At 42.1% G+C, this 27,984-nt stretch overlaps 1 protein-coding gene across 2 annotated transcripts in view; it reads right to left on the reverse strand.

Annotated features, from left to right (window-relative positions):
- The window catches only part of PIK3CG (phosphatidylinositol-4,5-bisphosphate 3-kinase catalytic subunit gamma), a 202,812-nt gene that overhangs the window by 145,680 nt on the left and 29,148 nt on the right, over nucleotides 1-27,984 (reverse strand). For both annotated transcript variants that reach the window (XM_085654135.1, XM_085654136.1), the window contains exons 3-5: nucleotides 11,017-11,082; nucleotides 3,116-3,341; nucleotides 540-643 (exon numbers count right to left, since the gene is read on the reverse strand). In XM_085654135.1, the coding sequence (XP_085510261.1) occupies nucleotides 540-643; nucleotides 3,116-3,341; nucleotides 11,017-11,082 (396 nt within the window). The remainder of the gene's footprint in view (nucleotides 1-539; nucleotides 644-3,115; nucleotides 3,342-11,016; nucleotides 11,083-27,984) is intronic.

Genomic DNA, 27,984 nt, shown 5'->3' on the forward strand with positions numbered 1-27,984 from the left:
TACCTTAGTGAATCAGGCCGTAGGTGTGCTCTGGAATCCAGTAGAGGAAAAATCTTGGAGAATGAAGCCTGGAGTCAGCCATGAAAAAGTGCTGATTCATGATGGCAACTGAAATACTGACTGTTGCCCTTGTGACTAATCAGGGGCCCCAGAAATATTTCAAGTGACAGAAGAAAAGAATGCAAGGTGACACATAGACCCTTTGCATTTGTCTCCAGTTTTGGCCTGTGTTTACTTCACGCCCTTTTGAAATATTCCCCTTGATCCAGAAAGAAGCTCAGTCTAACTGAACCAGAACCTGGGGATGTGGGATTAAAACTGCGGAAGAAAGACTGATATACATGTCAGAAGATGTAAAAATAAAAGAGCAATATTATTAAAAAGTGGTAGCTTCCAGTCAAGGCATTCATAATCCTACCTTAAAAGGCCTGCTGTTAAAAGATTTTAATGTTGTTATTTATAAAGTCACACATAATGGGCTTTTGTTAGTGTTTGATAAAAACTAAATGGGTGTAAAATGCTTAAAATGCCATACTCACTACAAGTGCTCCTGCTCTCATTCCAGGGTCGTAGGGCACTCTGAAGCTTTCGGGCAGGTGGGAGCCCTGCAATTTCTCAAGCTTCTGCCTGAGCTGAGTTATAACTGGAAAGAGAAAAGTACATGTACAGTTAGGACGATCACGAGAGAGATGAAAGATGGTTGAAGATGCCAAGGAAAAAATGTACTATCACACCCGGATCTGAGCTCAGGTACCTTTTAGTTTTATTTAATTTGTACAACTTAAATATGAAATTATTTGAAGGCATGCCTTAGTGTGTGGGCGTTCACTGACTATGGTTTTCCCTAGTATTTCGGTCCTGAAGAAAGCCACTGTGACTCAAATAGCACTCATATTTGGCTGAAACATGTCAACCTAACACTAGGATGAGAGAGATCGCTAATTTCTCACTACACATCCACTATCACAGTTTTTAACTCTACCCAAGGAATCCACAATTAGAATATTGTCCCTAAAGGTGAGGGTTCTTATAAAAAACCTAATGGTTTGTCTGAGACATGAGTGAAATACATGTTTGACAGTACATTGGGACAGTAGCAAGCTCATTCTCATTTGTATGGCAAAACAAATACAAAACATAGCATGCAGATATTGAGCACTTCAATAAAACAGCCCAAATTGTAACGATCATACTGTTCATTCGCGCATTAGTGTTAAAGCACAGTAGAAAAATGTGATTGAACCGAACCCTCACTCCATCATAAAGTCTTCATAACATGCAGGTCAGTGTCTACCTGACTGCATGTGTTTTTCTTATGATTTGTTTTCTTTTTTTTAACATCATCGCCAAAGCAAGCATTAAGAAACTCCTCTTAATTGCGAGGGATTAATGTAATTTTATTCTTATTCCAAAGCCTACAATTACTGGTATCTACCACACTAGGAGGAACTCGTTCAATACATACTGGAGATGAAAACTGGGACATCCCCTTTGCCACATGGCCAGGTTTCTAATCCATCACCCCACAATCATGTCTTGTAAATCATTCTCGCGCATATTTTCATAAGCACTCTGGACAGTCTTCCTTGCATCAACCACACTAGACAAATGAGAGACATTTACATCACAACAGTCTATCCGCTCTCTGTTAATCTTGGACCCAAGTATACAACCAGTCAAAAGTACAAATGGTGATAAACCAGTCGACACACTGGACCTAGATCTTTGCCCACAACATATCCTCCACCACGAACTTCCAAATGAACTTATTAACAAGCGCTAACTGTAGCTGATCTTTCAATGTGCGGCTGGATCGCTCTACTAAACCATTGCTACTAAGATGGTACAAAGATGTTTTAATGTGTTTGATGCCATGCATATCTAAGAATGTTTTCATGACCGTAGAAACCAATTGTTTGCCATTGTCAGTTACTATCTCATTGAGAAACCCTTCCCTCATTTAATTCTTCTGCCTAAACTTGGTTAAAGACATTCACAAAACTAACTTCAGACCACTTCGATATGTAATTTATTAGTACAATAGAATACTTTGACTTGTCACCTAAAATACTTATGAGACTGATTGAGTCTAAAGCAACTTTCGACCATGGAACTGTAGGAGCATCTCTGGAAATTAAGGGAGAAAGGATTGGTTACCTGGGACATGTCACTCCGTATACAAGGCCCACAAGCCCTCACCGAACACTCAATGGCTTTATCAACACCAAGCCACCAAAAATCATCAAGAACTCGACGTTTCATAGCATGAATTCAAAGATGGGTGTCATGAGCTTGTGATAAGGCTTTTCTCCTGAAAGGGGATGGCACAACCTGCTGTCCCAATCTGCACTATTAACAATCCTCATATGTCACTTCACAAGACATTTGTGCATACAGGTTGGTTTCCTGGCCTGTTTTCTTGGGATTAGGGCATGCTACCCAAGACATGATTTGTTCCACCTATGTTTCAACATATTTTATGGTTTGCACGTATTCTGAGTCCCACTTTTTCATAATTTCTATTTCTTGCTATTGTTTTTTTCCCTTACCGTCCCCTGTTTTCATCATTCATTTTGTTGTGGCTTTCTGTATCACCAGGTCTGATAGACATCTTGCGTCTCTCAACCTATATATCATTATTCCTCTCTCCCTCAGTTTCATATTTCTTCTTCCCATTCATAACTCTCCTTAGCCCTTACTGTTTCCTAATGTTCCGGGATCATTTTCCAAATGGTAGTGAGGCTTCCATCATTAACCGAAGTCTGATTCTGTGTGTGGTGATTATGCAGTCAGCAATATAAATACAACCAAGTGCACTTGATTAAAACGCACCGCTAGATCTTACAGTTTACAAGAAAAGGGAATGTGTCTAGCTCTTGTGCTAATCTAATCTCTAAAACACTGGTTTTGACATCAAAATGAGTATATGTGAAAATCTTTATGCTATCAGTAGATGCTCACTTCACAAAATCTATTAAATGTAATTTGAAAAAGTTAATAGACTATGAAATTTTTTCTACGAATATGTCTATGTCATTTTTATTATTTGAAATATGTAAAGGTGAACTCTACTCTTTTGGCCAGTATACAGAGGTAAACCATAGCGTATACATACCTTGGGAAGTGACGTCATACTTTTCAGCAGAGATAGACTTAATCTCCATGGTAACTTTGTGCAGCATTTCGGTAACTTGAACCTGCTTTGTGAAGTCTTGCAGCATAGCCTTTCCGCATCCTCTTAGATACGCTTCTAAGATTACAGCAAACCTCTGCTGATAGTGCTTGGATTGAGCAATCTCGCTTCTCAGAAACCAAAACAAGTAGTGGCCAATTCTTTTACTCTAAATTAAAAATAGAATCAGAAAAACCATCAGCGCTTGCAGTAATATCAACTTCATTCCTCTCAGTCTCTTAAGGCTCCTCCCTTTCCAGTGTGCAGTTTTTTTATTGTATTCTATTGCAACATTTATATAGCTCTTACTACCCTTATATGGGACGCTGAAGTGCACCATGTAAGGTGTGTGTAGTTGGAAGTGTGTTGTTTTTGTTTTGATCCTATGTGGGAAGTGCTTCCATGATATGCATGATGACCACTGAGGTGCGGTTACCATGTTATGAGACCCAGCGCTTAGCAGCGAGATGGAAGAAGAAGTGTGTTAGAGAGCCACACAGTTTATGGTTTACAGTAAGCTGGAAGCTTTGAACAGCCCTGCAGGTCTCTTTATGGTATTTCCTATCATCACAGTCCACTCAGCTGGTTACTGAACTGAATGTTCATGCCAAGATATTTTGTTTAAAGTTTATGGTCCTGAGTAGGCGCAGTTTAAAGGAATACACGGTGGAGATATCTGTTGAGGCAGACTACCGTAACATCATCCCATATCTGATTGCCATTGCGATATACTTTGTTGCACTTTTTAGCCTTAACCTTTGCAATATCAGTAATTACACAATATACCTTTCAATATTTTTTTAACATTAAGGTCAAACCCCATATTTAGCCCAGATTCCTGCAAAGCACTATGAAACACATGGAGAAATTAGTCATATAACAGATCACAGTCTTCACAGATGCTTTCCTGACTTCTCTCATGCCCCCTATTTTTTTTTTTACTGCAAATACACCAGGGTGCTTTTCTTCATACGTAGTTAGTATTAACTGAAGCAGTCTAGCTCTATAAAGTTCCTAGATTACACTTTTGTTTAAGAATTATTGGTTTTAATACCATTTACTGGACCAACAACTTTATGTTAAGATCAAAAATTTATAGGCATGCATTAAATAAATAAATAAAATAATAAAAGACTTGGAATACATTCTTTACACCCGCAGAAAAAATGCATTTATAAGTATAGGCGCATTTAAAACAAAGTATAACAGCAAGGTGTGTCTAATCAACAAATTATTTGGAATGTGGGGCAATGACATTTGTCATTTCTCTTGAAACAATGAGTAGGAAAATGAACGTCAAATAGTGCATCTAAAAATCCTAGGATTGAAGCATGTGTCGAGTATCGAGAGACGGGGTTCTGGTTGAAAATCCTCTCTAAAAAAAATCCTCTGAAAAATGAGTGACAAACGTCAGACTTTTTAGTCCATAAGATGACTAACATTTGCTAAATGTTTTTAAATTTCAATATACATTTACAGAGGAGTAATCTTGTGCCCAAGGAACTTGGTGCAAATTTGTGGCAAATGGTTCATATTACAGCAGGCAACATCAATAATAATCATGAAAACTTGATGGATTTAATAAGTAATTAACTGGAGAGATGTAGTTCTTTCTCCCATTGCTTTGTTTTCGAACATTATCACAAAATAGCCCATTTAAAATCGGATTAAGCCAGCGGAGTGGTGAAAAGCTCTTGAGGCCCGGTTACAGGGCCTCAAGACTAATTTCCAGGTCAGCCCGAAGCATTGTCTCCGACATAACTGGGGAAATATACTGAATGCTGGGATCCTGCATTTTTGGTAATTTCTTCCTCCCCTCCCCCTCCTGAATTCTATGGATAACAATGAATAAATGAGAATTGTGGCTGGAATCTGGAGCAATATTCTGTATTCTGATGAGTATATGTCACCTGAATCTTTCCACCAGAATATAGAGAAAAGATTATTGTGGGACAAAAATATTGAGGCCTAAATATCAAGAACAAAAACATTGTGAAGTCAAACATAAATTGGTATGCATAGGTTTGCCTTACCTTTAACATATATGTACCGTGACAATATACATAAATTTTCAAGGCACGTAGATGAGGAGCTAAGATTAGTAAATCTATACTTACATGCACTGGCCTCCACTACCTTTTGGTTCTCGAAGTGTAAGCCTCAATATTTTAGCCCCACAGTATTTTTTCCTCCAAATTTTCACATACAATCTCTCCTGACATGGCACAGGGTGTTTACTGAGAATTCGTTCAGAGCATTGCTGTTAGCCAGATCTTTTTTTTTCCCGATTTATATAGCGCAAACTCGACCCGAAAGTATTGGAGCACTTTACATAAGCACCAGTTATGTTACACAAGGACACATTTATGTTTTTTGGTAGGCACGGGGAGATTAAGTGATTTGCCTAGAATCACAGGATGTGGAGTCAACCCGAGGCTCGAACCTGGGTTTCCCAGCTCCAAAGTCGGCAGTCTAGCCGTGAGACTACATCCTCTCCCCAAATCCCCCCAGATATGGGCGCTTGAAAGGTTTGCAAATGAGATGAGGTTAAGGAAAAGGAATTCATGGGGCTAGCTATAAGGTTAGCTCTGTACCTCCATGACCATATGAGTGTACGGTAGGACTTCAGGCACTGGTGTCATCAACTGAACTCATTCTAAGTTATAGAGTTGAGTGTTGTCAGTATATTGATGACTGCACATTCTGAGGCTGGCTGGCACTGAGATACACCATAAAAAATACAATCTGTTTGTTGAAAGCTATTTTATGTCATAATATCAAGGGAGAGAAAATGGTCTGACTGTAACCTGACTACGAAAGAACCTGACCAAGTCAAGTTGCCTCCGAGAAACGACCAGGAAAACTACGAGGATTATCAGCACCAAGGTCAAATAAGCATTGACAAACCCAATAGATCTGGCCTTGGCATGATTGTGCAATTGTTACATTTTGAAAATATTTTTTATTGTAAAAAAACAAAAAAAAAACAGACCTTTCAGCTGTGCCATGCTTTTTACTACTATTTGGGTTTTTTGACGGTGACAAGAAGAAATAGCCAACAAACCAAGTACTCATATTGCAAGCAGTTACAGTGTCACAATGTCACTTTAACACTTTATAACAGCAACTTTAAACATAACACAGAAAATAAAATAAGATCTAACTGAGCATCTCTAGGTCAAGCAAAATAATTAGATATTTTTTAAGATAATATACAAGACACATTTGAACAGCACACTTTGAAAGAGCTTCATCGTTGAAAAGAAAGGAACTATTTTCAAGCAGATGTGAACAAGGTGCTCAATCTTTGTGCAATCAGTCAAAGCAAAGGAAGCTAATGGGTAAAGTGGGCTGACCCCTGCCCCATGCTGTGGTGGAAGGACGCAAAATGTGAATGGCGAATCAAGAGCCCAAAGAATGAAGCCTGCTGACCAAAATCCCTGCTATGTATGTGTATCATGAATATTTTTTTGCAAAACAATAGTCTGGTCTGTCTCAAAAGAAAGTCCTAAAATGTGGTTTTACCAATGTTGTTGCATACTTTAGCAAAAGTTCGGTAATTGTAGGTCCCAGATGCAAAATTGAATACTTTGCTGGTGAGCCACTGTCTTATTCTCACCTTATGGAAACGCAGGCCCCAGCAAGAACGCCAGGGTGACCTGTGTAGCTTTACATTACTTTTAGATGGTACTAGGAAAGAGATATAAGAAACATATTAACTACCTTGGATTGAATAATGGATAGCATCCATTCATTTACTAACAAGGAAGGACATATTGCATTACGCACTTAATGAACCTCAAAATAAATCAGATACTTTTTTACGGCATTCATTGCAGGTCATAGAATTTGGATCCATCCGCCTTATTCCAAGTGGGACAGTTTTTTTACATCAGTGTTTTTTGGGTGAAGGAAAACTTGCAATTGCATGGTACTGGTCAGATTTACTGCACGGTAACAGTACATTTGCATGCCAATTTGCAGAGCAGTAAATCAGTCCTGTACCAAGCACCTTGTGATTAGAGCTTATGTAGTAATATCCTCAGATTGCAGAATTCAGTTCATTAACTACCAAAGAATATGATCCAAAGCTTTTAAGACATTTCTGTTGTTGAAAATTATATTGAGGAATGCATTTTCAAGTGTGCAAGAAATTGGAGTATATTTTGATGCGGGGGATGAGAGTCCACCTCAAATAATAATCACAGTTCTTGTCAGAGTGAGTCAAAAAAGTCACTACATAAACATGTGCTCAACTCCTTAATAGCTATGAGACAGACCAGCCAATTATGGGTATCAGGGTGGGCTAGGCTGGGTCAAAGCCAAAAGATAAGGCCGACCCCAATTGTTCGCTGGTAGTATAAAGGCACCAGGTTCATCCTGGTGGAAAATTTACCTTCTGGAGCAAAAGCCGTCATCGATGAGTTGTTGGCGATGCAAGCTGGGTCTACAGCAGAGCTCAAAGACCGCATGATGCTGACAGTAAACGAAAGTCGAGGGGCAGAGGGAGGGGTGGACACGCGTGAGGGGCAACATTACAATTTTTTTTTTTTAAACTACTTACATTCTCGCTGAGTCCGCAGCCGCCTCTCCTTCGCCGTGTCGTCCCTCCGGAACCAGGAAGCTCCCAGGCTCCCTCCCCTGACCAATCACAACGCTGCAATGCAGCATTGTGATTGGTCTGAGCGCCATAGCTCGGCGCTCAGACAGGACCTGGGAGGGTTTGGATGTTTCTCACCAGGCTGTGTAATGCAGCCTGGTGAGGAACATGCAAAGTGTGCATGACTGCTTGGGGAGGCCCGAGGGGGCCGTCCAAGCAGTCATGAGCACTTTGGAGAGTGCAGCAACCACTCCTCCTCCTGGATGTCACAGGAGCCCAGCCCAGTCCAACCTGGCCGAAAAGAAATGATAAGAACAGAAATAACTTCTGTTATTATCATCTTATCTTTTTACACTGCTCCGCATGCTGTGTGACGACGCTCCTCCGCCTTAGCAGAGGAGCCGCTACTGGGTCCTAGGGCAGTTGTCGACGAAGGTGGGAAAACTTCATGCTTTCTAAGTCTGAAGTTCCACCCAGAAAGGCATCGGTGGAGGCCCTGGTCTTCCTCCAGTTCTTTGTAGAAAATGTTGCCAAAACGTTTTAACACTTGTGGTTTGGGCATGAGGAGGACACTCTAGCACCAACACCAGTGAAGGGTACAGAACCTAAGGGGGGCAACTTGGGAGTTAGGACTCACTCCAGCAGAGTACAGGGCAGGTCCAGTTCGACCTAGGCAGTTGGTCAATTGCAAGGAAAGAGGATTATGGAAGCATGTAGTGTCCCTGTAGGTCAAACTGGTGAACAGCCAAATGGCCCTTGAAGACACTTCTGGGGTCCTGGGTTCAAGGCAAGCAGTTTCAGGCTACTTTCAGGTTTTTCAGACAGCAGAGCAGTCCTTTGTCTTATTCGTCACAGGTCCAGGAGGGTTCTGAGGAGAGGTCTGTGGAGTCCACTTTTATGCCCAGCACCAGCAACTGGGTGGAGGGAAACCTTTGTCCACGCCTAAACCAGTTCTGGGCAGTTCTTCCCTTCTCACTGGGTTTGGAGACAGCCTGACCAGATAGACAAAAGGGTGGCAGGCCTAGGTGTGAGCTTCATCTGCCAGTGACATGGTAGGCATCCTTTAAAGTTGAGAAAGGGGCTGAGCACAGTTCTCAGGCCATCCTGAAAGAGAGGAGACCCCCTCTTTACACTGAAAGTCCTTTGTCAACTGCCTGGGAGCAATACACATCTCATCACAGGAGAGCCATCAAGGGTATGGTGACAGTTGGACACTGACTAGAAAGCCTTTTGGATTTAGGTAGGAAATTGCAACTTTCTAAAAGTGTCATTTCCAAAATAGTAATATGTAATTCAACTTTATCACCAAGTTGGATTTTAAGTTACCATTAAAATGCGCTATTTAATCATTTTTTAGCTAGTCCCAAACTGAATTAGGCATTACATTTAATAGTGTAAAGCAGTGTTAACCTATGGGAGAGCCATCCTTGCTAGAGTGAAAAATGAATTTGGAACCATATCACTGTCAGGACAAGGGAAACAATAAATATACATGCCCTACTTTTAAATACCATGCTCCCTGCCCAATGGGCTTTTAAGATCTCCCTTAGGGGTGTCTTATGAGTAAAAGGAAGGTTTTAGGCCTCACAAAATGTTTCTTTTGCCAGGTCGAAATGGCAGTTTATAACTGCACACCCAGGTCTGGAAACATGCTTTACAGGGCTACTGTAGTGGATGGCACAATTAGTGTTGCAGTCCAGTAGTAGCATTTAATTTGTTGGCTCTGGGTATAGCTATTACCAAATACTAGGGTCTTATGAGTAAATTAAGGGTTCCAATAAGTTGTATGCCAATTTTTCCATGTTTTAAACAGAGAGCATAAGCATTTTACCACTGGTTAGCAGGGGTAAAGTGCACAGAGTCCTATAACAAAAAAGAGTTCTGCAATGTAAGGCAAAAATCTGTGGAAATACCACACATAAAATGGAAATTTCCAACAAAGTGACTATTGTTTTCAGATGTTCAAGTCTCACAATAACAACGTATTTTGATGGGTGGGTACCCTGGATGTTGAGTAACCGTGTGCCACAATAAAAAGAGAAAACAGTTGCAACTTTTTTAATGAGCAGATAACAGACTGCTAGAGAGCATAAATAAATACAACCTTGAAATAAAAGCATTTGTTGTCAAGATACATCACTGATAACTGTAGCAACAACATAGAAACCTTTGTCTAAAACATAGAAGGGGGTCTATTCAAAGATCAGTTACTGTTAAACAAAATAAGGTAATTAACACATATGCAAATATGTCATGCACAAGAATAGGGAAGTTTAATTTGTTATGTGTTGTTAGAATGTGTATATTACAGCAGTGGCTGTCAAATATACATCGCAAGTGTTATAAAAATATCTGTTGTGGATGTTTTGCATGTATTGTTACAAGTTCACTAGCAAGTTCCACGTTTACAGACAAATGGACAGACTCAAAACTGTGTCCTTACTGACAAGTTTGTGTCTGCTTTATGTTTATCTGGATTTACTCAATTTACTCGTCCAGAACATGTGTTTAAACAATTTGAGCCACTTTATCACTTAAGACTTGAATGTTTAGGGGGCAAAATTAGAGTGTGGGATGGTTGTACTGCCACAAATTGGCAGAGCTCCAACCCTGACAAGCTTCCTATTCCCCCACCCATTTAGAGTTGGGGGAAACACAGGGTCGCCATTGACGGAGCCTCAGTTGACTGCTCCAGCGGAATCCCTTCACAAGGTGGCCCGTCTGCCGGAGGGACACCATCTCATAGTAATAGTCACCCTGCCCTATTGAGGACAGGTCGATCATCTCTGGATTTCCCCTGCCAGTGATCACAGTGCAAGCCATGGAAGTCCAGGGCCAGGGGAAAAAAACAATGTCTCTCCTACACAGGAAGAAAACTGCCTGCATGTAAGGTTAGTTGACTTTTTAGAAGCAACCCCCACTTAACAGGAGTTTTTCTGAAAAAAGAGAAACAAAGGCCAAGCAGGCTCAAAAAACAAGGCTATGAACTTTGCATTAGAAGTGACAAAAGTAAATTTGACACTCATCCTGCAGGCTGCCCACCAAGATTTAAATGAGTCATTAATCTCTAATCTTTAATCTCAATCGACATGTTAGAGCTATCAGTGGCAGAGAGAATGATCTGCAGCATCGAAAGATAAATATTGGGCCACTGTCCCAGTTTATGTTTACAAATTAAGCACACGTTTACAATGACGCAGCAGAAAAAGACTGTACGTAATGTAACTTCTGGAAACATACTTACACCTAATCCTCGTTTTAGAAGAAACCGAGCCAGTGCACTGTCATGATATGGTTCAAACTTGACTGCCTAAGAAACACAAATACAAAAGGGTTTGATTAACAGAACGTAGTTGTTTGATAAAAACACTTTGATTCTATTAAACACATGTTTCCATTTAAAAGAGCGTTTCATACAGGGCTCTGCATTTTTGGGTAAACATGTAAATACGAGAAGCTCATTGCTAGATTTCCACTTATCTTGCGACAAACACTACTAAAACAAGCACGTCTGGTGAGTGTTGTATGAATAACTGCAGAAAATGGTACATTACCACAATGTTCCTTCTCTTCCTCATCCCACTCCTTGATACCTAACAGTGAGTCCAAACTGAGACATAGTACTCCAGGGCCTAATTTACGAGGTTTTGCCCCAGGAAAGCCTGCAAGGAATCTTGCGGCGCCACCATGCATCAAAAGAAAAGGGCAGGAAGATATGAGATATAAGATAAGGCGCATTCCTGTCCCTTTCCCCTGCGCTAGCGCACAATAGGCTGCCATGCGCCAATGCAGGCACCATTGCACCATGGTGCAAGGGTGTCTGTGTTGTAGTGGTGATCACTTTTGTGCAGGAAGGGACGCCTTCCTGCACAAAAACAATAACAAGAGACGTTTTCCTCTTTCTATGTGTGCCTACCTCTAGGGTATAGGGTGAGGATGGTTTTTGGGTGGCAAGAGCATTTTTTGGGTTTAGGGTGGGTATGTGTCTTCGGGTGGCAAGGACATCTTTAAGGTTTAGTGTGGGTATGGGTTTTTGGGTGGCATGGGCATTTTTGGGGTTCAGGGTGTGTATGTTTGCCATTCCAAAATTAATACCCACCCTAAACCCTAAAAATGCCCCTACCACCCAAAACCCCATACCCACCCTAAACTCTAAAAATGCCCTGGCCATTCGTCGAATTTGTAGAAGGGCATCAAAGTTATTACCTACAGAAAAAATGCAGTTCCTATGGACTCATGAACCTAACTATAACTACCCAGTGGTGACCGCACTGTGTAATATATATATATATATATATATATATATATATATATGGGAAGGCGTCTTCTGCATATAAACTGCCTCCACCACAACGGAAGTCGCTTCGTTACGGGAGGACCCCACAGAAGCGGGTCCCGTTAAATTGCTGCGGTTCCTTCTAAATCCTCAGGAGGAAAAACGAAGCCGTGTGTGGTCCTTCAAAATTCTTTATTCAGCCACTCTGCCAAACGCGTTTCGAGTGCGAAGCACTCTTGTTCAACGCGTTTCGAGTGCGAAGCACTCTTGTTCACTAACAAGTGAAATCAAAGCGAGCGGCCATTTTTACGTTATTCACCACGTGATTAAACAGAACTACAAATAAAGTGCATTAGAAAACAGACTTGTAGTTTTTTTGATTTTTTAAAAATAGGAAAGTGGCACGCGATATTTGATAAAACTCGTATTCGTTGAAATTCATTTCATAATGATAAAACATGTGTAAAATCAATATATGTACAATGAAAATCAATTTATAAATATTTATAAATATTAAATATTATAAAATTCTTCTAAAAATGGAATTGTTGCGAGTGTTGCCCCAGTGGGCCCACGTAAACAAGTTACTGTCAATTATCGCTGCTTTTCAATTCTGCCCCAGTGGGCCTACCGCCGTCCTAGATTTGATCGCATTTCTACTACATGTCATAAATTAATCATAAAACCTATTATAAAACCCAACATTTTAAAACTGCTAATAATATAATAACACATTTTCAGACTAAATGGGTATACAAATCTTCTTCTATGTTCAATCCATCAGGTTGTTTACAGTTTAGTTCAACAATATACCTTGACTCCAATTTTCTCAATGCTCTTTCCCGGTTCCCTCCCCTTGTGTTTTTTGGTACCGCATCTATTACAAAGTAAGATAGACCTTTGGCATCTTTTTTATGAAATCTTTCAAAATGTCTGGCGACAGGATATGTCCTATCGCCATTCTTTATTGCCCTGAGATGTTGTAAGATTCTTTTATGCACCTCGAGGATTGTGCTGCCCACGTACTGCAGTCCACAAGGGCACTGGAGCACGTAGACAGCAAAATCCGTTTTACAAGAGTATTTGCCTCTGATTCTCTTTGAATGTTTGCTAAAGCCTGGTTTGTACCTGTCCGTATTTACGCCATGCGTACAGGCTTTGCATTTGGGGCATTTGATGAATCCCTTGCGTCCTGTGAGCCAAGTGGTTTTTTGTGGTGGCTTGCTTAGAGTATTTTTTACCAGGGCTTGTTTGAAAGATTTCACCTTGCGGAATGTGATTAGGGGTCTCCGTGTTACAGCCTTACCTAAAATTGGGTCATTTTTTATTAGATGCCAGTGTTTATTACAGATGTTTCTTAATTTGTCATGCTGAATGCTGTAGGATGTTATAAATCTACACTCTTTGTTTATTTCTTTTGCATCATTCCGCTTAGCTGTCTTATTGCTAAACAAGATCTCTTCTCTTTTCTTTGCATTAGCTCTATGAATTGCATCTTCAACCCAACTGTCAGGGTACCCCCTATCTTTGAACCTTTTTTCTAAGGTTTTCATTTCTTTTTGTAATTCTTTCTCACTGCTACAGTTTCGTCTGGTTCTTAGGCATTCTCCATAGGGGATGCTCCTCTTTAAGTTAACCGGATGGAAGCTTGTAGCATGTAGGATTGTATTACTGAATGTGGGTTTCCTGTAAAGCTTGGTTTGAATTTTACCATCTTCTATAAACACTGTAACATCCAAAAAGTTAACACTAGTATTGCTGATTTCACTTGTAAAACTCAAATTGAGATCATTTATTTGGAGCTTGTTGATGAAGGATCTTGCTTCATTTTCAGTACCCTTCCACACTACAAATAAATCATCGATATATCTGCTCCAATGCATAATGTTCTCTTCCCACTCTTTGCTATATTGTTCCCTGACCACCTGCTCCTCCCACCAGCCCATATGCAAATTTGCATAGCTGGGGGCGAAGCAGGTGCCCATCGCTGTGCCACAGGTCTGTTGGAAGAATTCATCATTAAAGAGGAAATAATTGCTATTCAAGCACTTTTCAACCATACTGAGAATCATTTGAGTGTGCGACCATAAAGTTATGGGTCGTGTGTTCAAAAAATGTCTAATAGCCATTAAGCCGTCTTTGTGGCGAATACTGGTATACAGTGTTGCCACGTCAATGGTTATAAGCAGATAATCTTCTTCCCAGGGTATTTCATAAATCCCTCTCAAAAAATCTCCGGTATCCTGTATGTAAGAAGGTAGAGATTGCGCCAATGGATTGAGAAAAGTGTCGACATATTTAGATGTATTTTCTAGTGAGCTCCCTATGGCAGAGATGATCGGACGCCCTGGGGGGTCAACAATGTTTTTGTGAATTTTTGGGATTAAATAAAAGACTGGTGTAATCGGGTGATCAATTAAAAGAAATTTATATTCATCATGGTTTAGTAGACCTTGTTCAAACCAAATTTTCAACTTGCTATTGTAGCTGTTGTTACTCTCTACTAAGTCCCTTTCCACTACTTTGATATAACACTTTTTGTTATTGAGTTGTTTGTAGGCTTCTATTAGATATTTTTGTTTATCCCAGAGGACTATATTGCCTCCTTTATCCGCATTTCTCACAATACAGTTGTCGTTTTCTGACAGTTTTTTAATTAGAGCCTCATATTTTTTATCATGATTTGCAGTGTTATATTTATTAATCCCATCACTTGTGCTCATTTGTGTACTTAGTTTTTTCAGTTCATTTACCACAATGTCACAAAAAACATCTATTCCATCTCTAGCCATCATGGGGACAAAGCGAGAAGCTGGTCTGAATTTAGTCGGCGCTTCTTGAGTGATGGAAATATTTTCATCCTGTGCAATCTTCTCGGCTCTTCCATTGATTGTATCTACATTTTCCATATCCATATCTTTAAGTTCCAACATTAGGTCGAAATCTCCCACCTGTAATCCTTCTCTTTGGGCAATGTCTGTGTTGGTACAGCTTGACTTCTGTGTTGGATTAGACAAAAAGTGTTTCTTCAATTTGAGTAGTCTGATGAATTTATATAAGTCAATTCGGGTCTGAACATAGTTTAGATTCGTTTCTGGACAAAATGACAGTCCCAGCTTTAATATGTCTTCTTCTTGATTGGTGAGAGTCACATTGGCTAGATTTACAATTGTTACTTCACTTGCTTTGGTTAGTCCCAATTGTTCTTCTTCTTTTCTTGTCCCTGCTGCCCTCTTCCTGCGAGCTGCCCCCTTCCTCCTCTTCGTCCTCTGCCTCTTCCTCTTGGTGGTCTTGATGATTGTATTTGTGGCCTTGGTCGCAGATTGAACCTGCGTTCTTCTCGTAAAAAATCAAATTCGTCAATTACTGTTGGTGTTTGGCCTTGTACTAGTTGTTCTTCATCTAAATCTGTATCTACTTCAGAACTTTGTATACTACTCTGCTCTGAATGAGGCTCTTGTGTTGCGTTACTGGCCTTGCCCATCTTATTTCTCCTGATGCTGTCGAATTTTTTAGCGAAGGTATAGATCTGGCCTCTGTCGTAGTCTTGTTTGTCTCTCATAAATTTTTGAGCCTTCCTCTCCTTTATTGATATTTCTAGTTTCTTTATCCTCTCTTTCATTGTTGCTTTAAATTCTTTTATCTGCTCTTGATCTTCTTCTTTGCTCAAAATTTCCGACAGTGTCTCGATTTCAGCCAAGATTTTTTTACGATCAATATCGGCATATTTAATTAAGATAGCCAGCATTCTTCGTGAAGCGTCGTTGTTGTTGGCCGCCCATTCCCGTAGCATATCCGGGTTTGGTTCTTCGTATGTGGGTGTGACCATAATACGCAAACCTCTGGGCACTCGTTGCACTTCAAGGTACCTTTGTAGGGATTTGGACTCCCACCATTTGGACAGTTCAAGGCGGTGCAGTTTCTCTAAACGTTTAAGATGTATCTTTAAACTGCTTACTGTTCCGCTTTTCTGGACTGCTCCCAGATCCCTATCAGTCTCCAAATGTGCGTCATTGAAAATTAGCGAAGCTGCCTCCTCGCGTTCTTTGATTTCCGTGGCTGACATTAAATTGATAAACAGGGATTCCCTGTGGACCACAACCGTTTAGTGCTCCGTGAAAAATGCACTGCAACTAAACTTTACTTCCTCCCGCTTCGCTTATCCGAACAAACCCAGCCTTACCGCGAAGTTCCAGCGTTGTCTTCCCCTCTCTGGAGTCGGCTTCGCTGTAGGCTTCGGTGCTGGTGTTATATATATATATATATATATATATATTACACAGTGCGTATATATTGACACACTACGCTTGTAAAGGACAACCATAGCGTAGCGGTGCACAAGATCTGAGAAGGATTATCTTCCTTAGTATATTGTCTTTTTGCATCCCGCATCTTCGTGAGTGCATATTCAAAGACTAATACCATTGCCGTTTTTCATTTTCATTATCATAAGACTGACTGTGATGACATCCAAACTGTAATACACGGCAGAAAGAACCCTTTACTATGTACAAGGGGGGCAACAAAGGCATATCTAGATTTTTTGCAAACTAAGTGACCAGGCCAGTGCATTATGGAGGATGAGGCCGAAAGAAGAGCGGCTGCTCTTACTTTATTTACAAGAAAGCCGGGGCTAAGGAATCAAAAAGAGAATACCAACCCTGAAATTCGATCAACAGAAGATAAACTAAGAAAATTGGAGAAAATTAAGAGAGCAGAGATATCAAAATGGTGGGAGGCCATTTCATTACAAAACTATGTCGACCAAGAAATGGCCCAAGAGGTTTGAGGATTTTTATCACTCCCTCGTACGAGAAACCGAAACCCCAAAATGCTGGAAGAATGGTCCCAGAACTCGGCACTCAGCTCCAGACGTATGCTGGAGATATTGATAAAATATGCTTGGATTGACCGCGATTTGTTATTGAAAGAAATCAAAGACCTACAAGAAGATCTTTTAAAGATCATGAATACTGAGGCATACAACAAGGCGATAGAGAGCATGAAAGAAAGACTGGTGAAACATGAGGAGGACATCAAAGGGCGCAAACAAAGGAAACTTAACAGGGACTATGGAGACTACGACAGTGGAAGAATACTAACTTTCAATCGAAAATACGATCACCTCTATAAGGACAAAGAGACTTCAACGACAGAGAAAACCAACACTGTCGAGGAAGAACTATCAGGGGCATCCACAGCTAGTGAAACAGAATCAGACGTATCCAAGGGAGAGACCTCAGGCGAGGAACGCAGTACTCGGGCTATTAGTTTTTAGACGAGTACAGGACAATGCGCCAAATGCGACAAACTACGAGGGACACAGCAACACCGAGATCGAGGGGCCAAAGAGGACGGGGTCGAGGCAGAGGCCGAGGAGACGGAGAAACAGACGTCAGCGAATTAGACAACAGTGGCAGAAGAGGCAGAGGAAGGGGCCGCATGGGAAGCAACAAGACGCGCTCCAAACGAACATACTGATGGACTTAAACATGGTTAATAAAGACTATTATTAATCTTTTTAAAAGACAATTGAGTGATGTGGAAAAATACACATTATGTTTAGGTTTGTCATTCTGTCCCTCATCCAACTTCAACTATGTTGAAACTAGGATAGACCTCTTTAAGTATGTGAGGAAACTTAAACTTAAGAAATGGCACATACTACGCCGCCAACAACCCATAGTAGAGACTAACACAGATACACAGGAAGAGCAGAGAGCCAACCTAGCAATAGGATATTTAGATACACTGACTACCCTGTTTGAATTAAACAACGACACTGATAATGACACCCTGACTATGGGAGAAGCGAATATTTTGGGTGAAATGGGTATCACCCATAACTCAGCTACAGCAACATGTTTTAGACCCCCTGCAACATTTTTACCCATCTTACCACATGATGGTATAGACACGTTTCACGATAACGTTACCAAGGCCCTCTTGACTTAAGAAATAAATCACACTATAAAAATAAACCCAACATCAATCTGTCCTTTAATCAAAGACAGATTCTGAAATCACTAGCTGATGACAAAGACATAATCATTCGACCTGCAGACAAAGGCGGGAATGTGGTTATTCAAGACAGGGAACAATATATCACTGAGGCCCTTAGACAACTAGGAGATACCAATTCCTACATGCAAATTACCAGAGAGGTCTATAATGAGAGTGTCATCACTATATGGGACAAACTCATCACCTGGAGGGATAAAGGGATCCTTGAGTGGGAGGAGTACTGTTACCTCAAAAAGGATTTTCCGAAGATACCAGTACTATACCTTCTACCCAAGGTCCACAAAAATGCCGAAACACCACCAGGACGCCCAATAGTGTCATCTATAGGAAGCGTAGCGGAACACATTTCTAAATATGTGGATCATTTTCTCAGGGAATACGTCACCAAACTCCCCAGTTATGTTAGGGACACTAAGGATTTTCTTGGTAAACTAGAAATGATCAAATGGGAAAATGGTTTGCTTCTGATCACCTTAGATGTACACTCACTGTACACCATAATTGACCATCAACAGGGATTAGCCGCATGCAATCACTTTCTCAAACAAAGGCATATCAAGTATTGGGAACACAACTGTATGATCATTGAAATGACAGAATTCTGTCTCACCAACAACATCTTATTTTCAATGGCACCATCTACAAACAGTTGATCGGAACCGCGGTGGGTTCATGTCTTGCCCCAAGTTTTGCAAATCTTTTCATGGGCCTTTGGGAGGAAGAGATATTCTCAGATAAGATCACCATCAGGAACCTCAGTAAGGTAGCACTTTGGCTCAGATACATCGACGACCTTTTCATCATATGGAAAGGCAGCCACACAGAGGCCCAGGAATTCATTGAGGAATTGAACAGAAATGATCGCAATATACACCTCACAGGTAACATCAGTGACAACACGGTGGAATATCTAGACGTGAAAGTTGAGGTCAGGTCCAATATGTTACACACTTCCCTGTTTCGCAAAACCACGGCGGGCAACAGCATCCTACATGCCCTCAGCAGTCATCCTGACACTCTCAAATGGAGTATTCCATTTGGAGAACTGCTGAGGGTAAAAAGGAATTGCAGCAGTACCGCAGCATTTGACAAGGAGAGTGCAGAGATGATCGAGAGATTCAAGCTTCGAGGTTACCCTACTTGGGTCCTCAAGAAAGCCATTTGTAGAGCAGAATCTGTGGACAGGAAAGAACCTCAAGGGATTTTTTCCATGCGGTCACTGTAAAGCGTGCTCTGCTAGCACCTTTCGCAAGGAATACAAACAAGGTTTCAACCGTAGAGAAATAACCCAATTTCTAACTTGCAGTACCACATTCGCAATATATGCGATAGAATGTCCATGTGGCCTATACTACATAGGCAGTACCACCCTCATGGCCAAGAAAAGGATATTAGAACATAAGCGGGCCATTACCAACAGAGACCCCAAGTACCCTGTGGCACGCCATTTTCAGGATAAGGATTACTCAGATTCCTCTCTACTAAAATATTTTATTTTGGAACAAGTTCATATAGATCACAGAGGGGGCAATAGGACACTCAAACTGAGACAGAGAGAGTCCAAATACATTATTGATCTACAAACTAAGGCTCCTGGGGGCATGAATCAAGACGAGGAACTCTCGATACATTTGAAAAAAGAATAATTTATTATTCATGCGTTTCAGGATCAGGAGCTCACGTGTGGGTTACCTCATCCATTTTCCTGTCTTAAGTCTAGATTCCAGCACATACGTTTAGAGTCCTTACTTTTTGACCCTGTTTTTTTACCCTGATTTTACTCTTGCATGTTTCAACATAATATGTTCTTCAGTTTCTCTTTCTATCATTAGTCGCATTGATAACTTCCAATCATGTAATTCCTATTTTTAATATTTTGTGTATTATGTTTCTTTTACAGGAGAGAAGGAAGGTACCTACCCACTACACAGGTCGCCTAACCTTTTCTTCGATGTCACTCTATCACCTTTAAGACAGAATGGGGCACTTTAAATGCGACTGGACACTTCTAAGATTTGTACAGAGAGCAACAGGATAAGTGTTTTTTGGTTATCCATCAGTGAAGGATATATTGATCTCCAATCAATTTATTAATTTTTTCTGAAATTTTCTTAACAACTGTTTTCATAGCATGCAGATTGTATTGGGTCATTTTGAGCACTATGCCTATACTTATGTACACACATGTACACACATTTATATATATATATATATATATATATATATATATATATATATATATTCAATGAAAAAACCATAGGTTTCACACATGTTATAGTTAGCTGGAAATTTTACTGATAAAAAACCAATGAAATTCCCCCGTTATAGTTACTGTAGGCAACTATAACTCACGCGACCGCAATCCTCTGCTGATGCTAATACTGTATTTAGACACTTATTTGCCCATGTCTTCTTCCATTAAATTTTAGCTATACATATATTACAAATATTTTTTTTCCATAAAGACACATATGTCATCAGCAGAGGATTGCCCCTTTATATGTTTTTTGCCTTTGTTTACAGCCCCCCCCCTCAGAGTGCGAGAGAGAAAATGGCGGCCGCCGCTTCCTGGTTTCGACCGATTCGAATGTTTACTTAGATGTAACAGCCAATCAGAATCGCGCTCGCGCACGCCACCGTACGCGTACGGTAAGCTTACGGTAAGCGTACCGTAAGCTGGCTCAGATATATATATTGATTTAAAGGCTATTTTCTCAGAATCTACTGAACAGATTTACACCAAACCTACAAAAGGCACTTCCTTGACCTGAGGACTACCTCTCTGCCAAATTTCTAGTAATTCTGTTCAGCCGTTCGGGCTGTAGCCCTGTCTAAAGGTCCTATGGAAAAATGCATGGGAAAAACGCGTTTTGGGACCCCCCTTTTATCTCAGCCCCCGCTTGACGAATCCCCCCGAGACTTTCAGGGTAGGAGCGGGGCGTAGCGCCCCACCTATTTTGAGAAATTCGCGAGGATTCGTCGACCGGCGCCAAAGTTATTCAAAATAGAATGTTGCGGATTTCCTATGGAAACAGGGTCCTAACTATAACTACCTACTGGCGACCGCCAGTAGGTAATATATATATATATATATTCACTGAAAAAAACAACGGTTACAGGGACATTATAGTTAGACTCAGATTACACTCATACAAAAAGAATGAAATTCAGCAGTTATAGTTACCCGAGCTATATATAACTTATGCGCCCGTAAGTGTTTTTAAGAGTTTATGGGTGTTAAACATATATACTAACCTACTACAGAAGTTAAATTAGTATATTAAGAGTACCACTGAGTGATACAATGTCTAACATATATTAAGTGTGTCGCTGTGTGACTGTATGTATCCTTGTGTGTATGGGTGTGTGAGTGGCTGTATGGGTGTATAAGTTGGTGTGTGTGTAGCTGTGTGGGTGCGTGAGATACTGTGTGAGCCGCAGCATTGGTGAGTGAGTGGGTGTGTCAGTGGCTGTATTGGTGAGTGAATGGCGGTACGAGTGGCTCTATGGGTGGGTAAATGGGTGTGTAGTGAGTGCATGGGTGAGTGAGTGGGTGTCTGAATGGCGGGATGAGTGAGTGACTCAATGCAAGTGGCTGTATGGTTAATGAGTTGCTGTTTCTGTGGGTGAGTTGGTGTGTGAGTGGCTGTAATGGAGAGTAAGTGCCTATGTGAATGGCTGTATGGGTGAATAAGCGGATGTGTTAGTGTTTGTATGGATATGTGAATGGGTATGTCAGTGGTCGTGTGGATGAGTGAGTGGGTGTGTGAATAGCTACTTGGGTGAGTGTGTGGTATTTGAGTGGCTGTACGGGTGAGTGACTGGTTACATGAGTGGCTGTATGGGTTGGAAAATAGTTGTGTCAGTGAGTGCCTATATGGAGGAGTGAGTGGGTATATGAGTACTGGTATGGGTCTGTGATTCGGTATGTGAGTGGTGGTGTGGGTGTGTGAGTGAGCTTATGACAGGTTGTATGGGGGTGTGAGTGGTTGTGAAAGTGGTTCTGTGGATGATATAACCAGTGATGTCATTTGAGATGTCATCAGCGATATCACTGACCATGTCAAGAGTGACGTAATATGTTAGGTCATAAGCAGTGAATTGCAGGGGCATAGGTTATAGCTAGCTATGGTAACTGTAGCTGCTGAATTTCACTAGTTTTGTACAAGTGAAATCTGAGCCTAGCTGTAACGTTCCTGTAACCTTTATTTTTTTCAGTGAAGTTCTACGTTTTTTTTTAATTCTATTTCCTAAGTATAACATCCATGCAACTTTTGTTTTTTAAGGGAATTTCAATGTTTTTTCAAATTCTATTTCCTAACTATAATATCCCTGTAATCTTTGTTTTTCTTAAGCGAATTTTATGGTTTTTTAACTAGTAGTCTTGTTTGCAGTGCGGTGGAGAAAGGGGGCGGGGCCCCCGACTAGCTCTCAGGAATCGCACTGTAAGGGAATTACTGGAGGTAACAGGAGGCTTCTTGGTCCCCAAGGTCCTTCAGCATCCAAAATGACTACATCCCCAACCAGTAGTGCGCCAGGAGGCACTTTTGCAGAGTGGTGGTGAGAGGGGGCATGGCCTCCAAAGACCACTCAGCAATCCCGCTGTATGGAACTTACTGGAGGTAACAGGAGTGGTAGTTGGCCCCCATGGATCCTCAGCAACCATGGGGAATTCATCCCCCAATCAGATGTGCGCCAGGAGGTGCATCTGCAGAGTGGTGGAGAAAAGGGGCATGCACTCTGATAACCTCTCAGCAATCCCGCTATGTGGGACTTACTGGAAGTAACAGGAGGAGGAGTTGGCCCTAAGGACCTTCTGGAGACAAGGGGATGTCATTCCCCAACTAGTAGTGCACCAGGAGGTGCATTTGCAGAGTGGTGGTGAAAGGGGGCGGGGCCTCTGGTGACTTGCAGCCAGCCTTTTTTGTTTTTAATTTTTCTTTTTTATTAGGGTGGCCCTCCCTGGGCTAATTTGGGGCCCGGGGACACTAGCCCCCCAGGTCAAGCCTTTTTGAAATGGGGAGTAGGGGCCACGTGCCCCCCCTTTCCGGACCTGGCCTATATACAACAGAGGACAGAGACGTTTTAAGGCATAGGCAAAGTGGGCTTTGGCACAGGGCCACAGCCTTTCAGGGGGCTCCCTGATAGAGCCAGCTCTGGTCTGCCCTGATGACCTTGAATAATTCTTAAATAGGTTCTTTTAACCCCTTGAGTGCCCATGACGAGATGGTCTCGTCATGGGCCGCGGTTGCGCTGTGCCCATGACGAGACTATCTCGTCATGAACCCCGCCCGCTAATTCAACGCCCGGCACAGGGCGGGGAAAGGGCGGGGTTAAAAAACGTTTTCCTTTTATTTATTTTTAAAGTAGTTGATGTGTGACAGTCTATTGTGGATATTGTGCAGAGAAATGGTGTGTCTATGTTTCATGCAACATCCTTAAAAAATGTTTATTTTAGATAAAAATAGGACCTCACATATGAGAAATGGGAGGGTGTCTTAGAGATTATTTGCAGTAATCTTAGCGAGCTGCTGCTGTAATAAGGTATTAAGATTACATGTCGCTTTCTCTGAATATTAGATGTAAACACATTTAAAATTGGGATGAGTGTGTTTGTGCACTGTCAGTGACCTGGTCAAAGAGTGCACGAAAGAGCTAAAATTGGATCATAATTTCAAAGCAGTTTCGAACAGAGGCCCCCAAAATACGTTTGGCCCACTGCCCCCAAAATCCTTAAGATGTCTCTGACAGGTGAGGGGGGCCACGTGGCCCCCCTCACTGGGATGATTTCAGCCCCGGGGACGGACGCCATCCCCCGAGGCCCAGCTTTAAAAATAAAAAAATATTCTTTTGAGGGAGGGGACCATGCAGCCCCCCCTCCACGTGCTGATTTAAGCCCTGGGGACCCCCTCCCTCGGCGCCCAGCCTCTATTGTGGTGCGCCAAGGGCACCCACCCACACCTGTTGGGGACCACAGGGGGAGCAAGCATTGCTTTTACACATAGGGAGCTGATAAACATGCAGCTCCCCCTGTGTAGAAGCAATTTAGTTTCGCTTCTAGAAAGTGAGAGCATTTTTTTATGCTCTTGCTTGCAATAAGTGGAGCAGAGTTTGCTATGGCTTGGCAGGAGTGGCAAAGCTCCCACCAAGCCATAGCAAACAGCTATGTCCCAGCAGTGGGCACCCCGGGACATAGCAAGACCCAGCCCTGGATGATGGCTGTCCCCAGGCCCATGTATGGCTCCAGGAGGGGGAGGATGCTCGGCTCCCCTCCCTTCTTAGAATTTGCCCTGGGAAGGTGGTGGTACCTGGAGCTATGGGGGTGTCTATGAGTCCCAGGGAGGTGGTGGTCGCCAGGGCTGCGGGGGGCGGGTCTGTGCTGCCCTTGAATTAATTCAAAATGAAGTCCCAGGGAGGTGGCGGCCCCGGGGTTTCAGGGGGGTCTGCGCACCCCCCACATTGTTTTAAAATTAAGCTCCTGGGGGCTGGGGGGGTTTGAGAGGCCCCCATTCAAAAACAAATATGCACCCGGGGAGGTGGTGGTAAGCCCCAGAAAGGGGGGCATGTGCCCCCTTCCTTTATTATGGAAATGCCCCCTGAAAGTGGTCCACCTGGGGGCAATTGTTAAAGAAGCATGGGAGCCCGTCAAAATATAATTTTTTTTAATGCTTTTTGGGCCCTGCGGGACCGCCCCAAAGAGGTCTAATGGGTCAGGGTATTCCTACCCTGCCCTGTTTTCCTTTATTTACATTTTTTCTGTGACTCGGTTCAAGTCACAAGATGGCTGCCAACACTTCCTGGTTTGAAGTGTTGGCAACCAATCAGATCTCAGCACGCGATCGAGAGGGCTTGCGGATCTTCCGCGTTCTTGTATACACAAATTTGAATTTTTCTTAATATGATAATAAGTACTGAATGGATTTACACCAAATCACAAAAAGTCACTTTCCTGGACATCTAACTTTCTGCCAAATTTGTTGTAATTCCGTTCAGCAGTTCGGGCTGTAGTTGTGTTAAAGGTCCTGTGGGAATTAACATGGGAAACACACGGTTTTTGATCCCCCACTTTTCCTCTTCCCCTGCTTGATGGATCACCCCGAAACTTTCCATGCGCAAAAAGAATCAGGAGGGTACTTTTTTAAAAAAATGTCATGAAGATTCGGCAAACAGCACCAAAGATATAGGCAAGCCAAAAAACGCTTTTGGTACGGAAACGACGTCCTATATATCTAGCACTTACATTTCTCCAGTAAAGAAAGAGGGCGGCACTCCAGGAATATGGATCCCAAAATTTAATTTATTGAAAAAAACGAGTCTCAATCAATGCATTTCGGTTATCATACAAACTTGATCACAACAACGTGCGCCATTTTTTCATCAACTCCTGGGTAAGATGTACACGTGTAGAGGGCGGGATTTGGGCTGATTTTCGGAGACTTATTTGGAGCGGGGAGCCTAAGGCAGAGCATTGTACGACCTACAGAAATTCTGAGGACATGAGTGATGAGGATTGTGCGGCAAGGGAGCAGGCGACCTTAGAGCAGTTTACTGAAAGTGGCAATGTTACCTATCCAGCAGGGAGCAGATGGTGAAAACGTATCTGCATTAACAGCTTATGTAAAAATCTCCAAACGCTAGAAAGGCTGAAAAAGCAAGACTTGTCAAGGTGGTGGTAAAGCACTTCTTTAAACAATATGTGCAGGTTGGACGAATACCTAGGGTTCTCTGTATCATGATCACTCCAAAATACGAAAACCCCCATTCCGACCTATTGAAAGAGTAGGCTGAACACAATGCCCAGAGTTCCATGGGGATGTTGAACATTTTGATAAAATACACAGAGATTGAGAGGGATGAAATAATATAAAAAATAAAAGACCAAAATTAAGTTATAGATAAAGACAAAAATCAGGAAAAAGTAACTAAATTTAAAGCAGAACTTAAGGAACGCTTAACCAAATATGACTAAAGTATCAAAGTGAGGAAAGCAAACAAATTCTTGCATGACCATTTAAATTATCAAAGACGACAAATATATACATTTGCAAAGTGCTTTGATACAATCAGAAGGCAAAGGGTCCAGGACACCAATAAAACCCAAAGGATCACTCTTGTAGTGACTGTAGCGCTGACACAGGGTCTGAAGTGGACCAGGAAGATCTGCTAAGGGGTGAAGGAAGCACAATACATACACAGTGGCAGACACACTCAGTTTTTTATGCGTAGATCAAAGATCCAATTTCAGACCAAGAAGGGGGTGGGGCAAACCAAGACACGGAGGAAACAAATGAGGGGAGAGAAAGGAAAAAGAAGAATGAGAGAATGAGAAGAACCCTCAGGGAGGACAACCAGACCCAGCCGAAAATTACTCGCAATACAAAAACAATTGTAACACCCCCCCCCGACAAAAGAAGACATTTAAATTCTTGAATTAGGACTGTCATACTGCTAAAAAGGCTATTTCGATAAGCCCCAGAGTAGGATAGATCTATACAAGGTTATTTGAAAACTTAAATTGACTAGATTACACAAGATCAAAGAAACCTCCCACCCCATCACAGTTAGAAATTTACTGGCCTCTGATGTAGAACTTCTAAAGGATCTCCTAGAATTAGACGGAAAAGGCAATCTGGACACACCCCAGGACTCCTTGGCAACCCATTTGGAAAACTAACTGGCCACGATAGACACAACGCCAGAAGGAGACACTCCCTTTAGACCAAAATCAAGATATATTCCCCAGATGACGAAAGACCAAATAGAGTCAATGACAAAAGAACTATGACATATAAACCTTCTTACTAACAAAAAGAAAAGATTTAGAAGCAATAAAGGAAAGACCTTCTTTGCCATGATAGACAAACTAAAGAAACTGGAAAATGGCAATCAATCAATCAATCAAAGTTTATAAAGCGCAGCTACTCACCCGTTAGGGTCTCAAGGCACTGGAGGGGGGAGTGTAGCGTGTGCTGGTGAAGTGGATCAAAAAAGCCAAGTCTTCAGTTCCTTCGTGAAGCTGGGGAGGGAGGTGGTTTGTCTGATGTGGATGGGTAGGCCATTCCAGGTGGTGGTTGCGAGGTAGGAGAAGGAGCGTTCTCCTGTTCTACTTTTCCTGATGCGGGTACTTCTGCGAGAGAGAGCTGGGCTGAGCGTAGGGCCCTGTGGGGTACAGGGAGGTTTAGTCGCTGGTTCAGGTAGGCTGGTCCGGTGTTGTGGAGGGCTTTGTGCGTGTGGGGGAGGATCTTGAAAGTGATTCTTTTCTCTATGGGGCACCAGTGCAGTGTACGTAGGTGTTGCGAAATGTGGCAGTGTCGAGGTAGGTCGAGGATCAGTCTGGCGGCGGCGTTCTGGATGTTTTGCAATTTGCGGTGAGTTTTTTGTTGATTCTGGAGTAGAGTGCGTTGCCGTAGTCCAGTCTGCTGGTGATGAGGGCATGTGTGACCGTCTTTCTATGTTCGAGGGGGATCCATTTGAAGGTCTGGCGTAGGAGGCGGAGGGTGTGGAAGCAGGTGGAGGTGACTGAGTTGATCTGATGTTTCATGATGAGGTCGGGGTCCAGGATGATTCCGAGGTTGTGGGCTTGGTTGGCAGGGGTAGGCGGGTTTCCAAGGGTGGGAGGCCACCAGGAGATGCTCCATGCGTTGGGTTGAGGGCCCAAGATGAGTACTTCTGTCTTGTCTGTGTTGAGTTGAAGGCAGCTGTCTCTCATCCAGTTGGTGACTGCTTTCATGCCTTCGTGGAAATTATGTCTGGCCTTGTCGGGTTCGTTGGAGAGGGAGAGGAGGAGTTGGTGTTGTTGTCGTAGGAGATGATGTTTATTCCGTAGCTTCTGATGATGGTGGCTAGCGGGGCCATGCAGACGTTGAACAGCGTGGGGCTGAGGGAGGATCCCTGTGGCACTCCGCAGGTGGT

The sequence above is a fragment of the Triturus cristatus genome, chromosome 4_1, assembly GCF_964204655.1.
Source record: "Triturus cristatus chromosome 4_1, aTriCri1.1, whole genome shotgun sequence".
Lineage (NCBI taxonomy): Eukaryota > Metazoa > Chordata > Amphibia > Caudata > Salamandridae > Triturus > Triturus cristatus.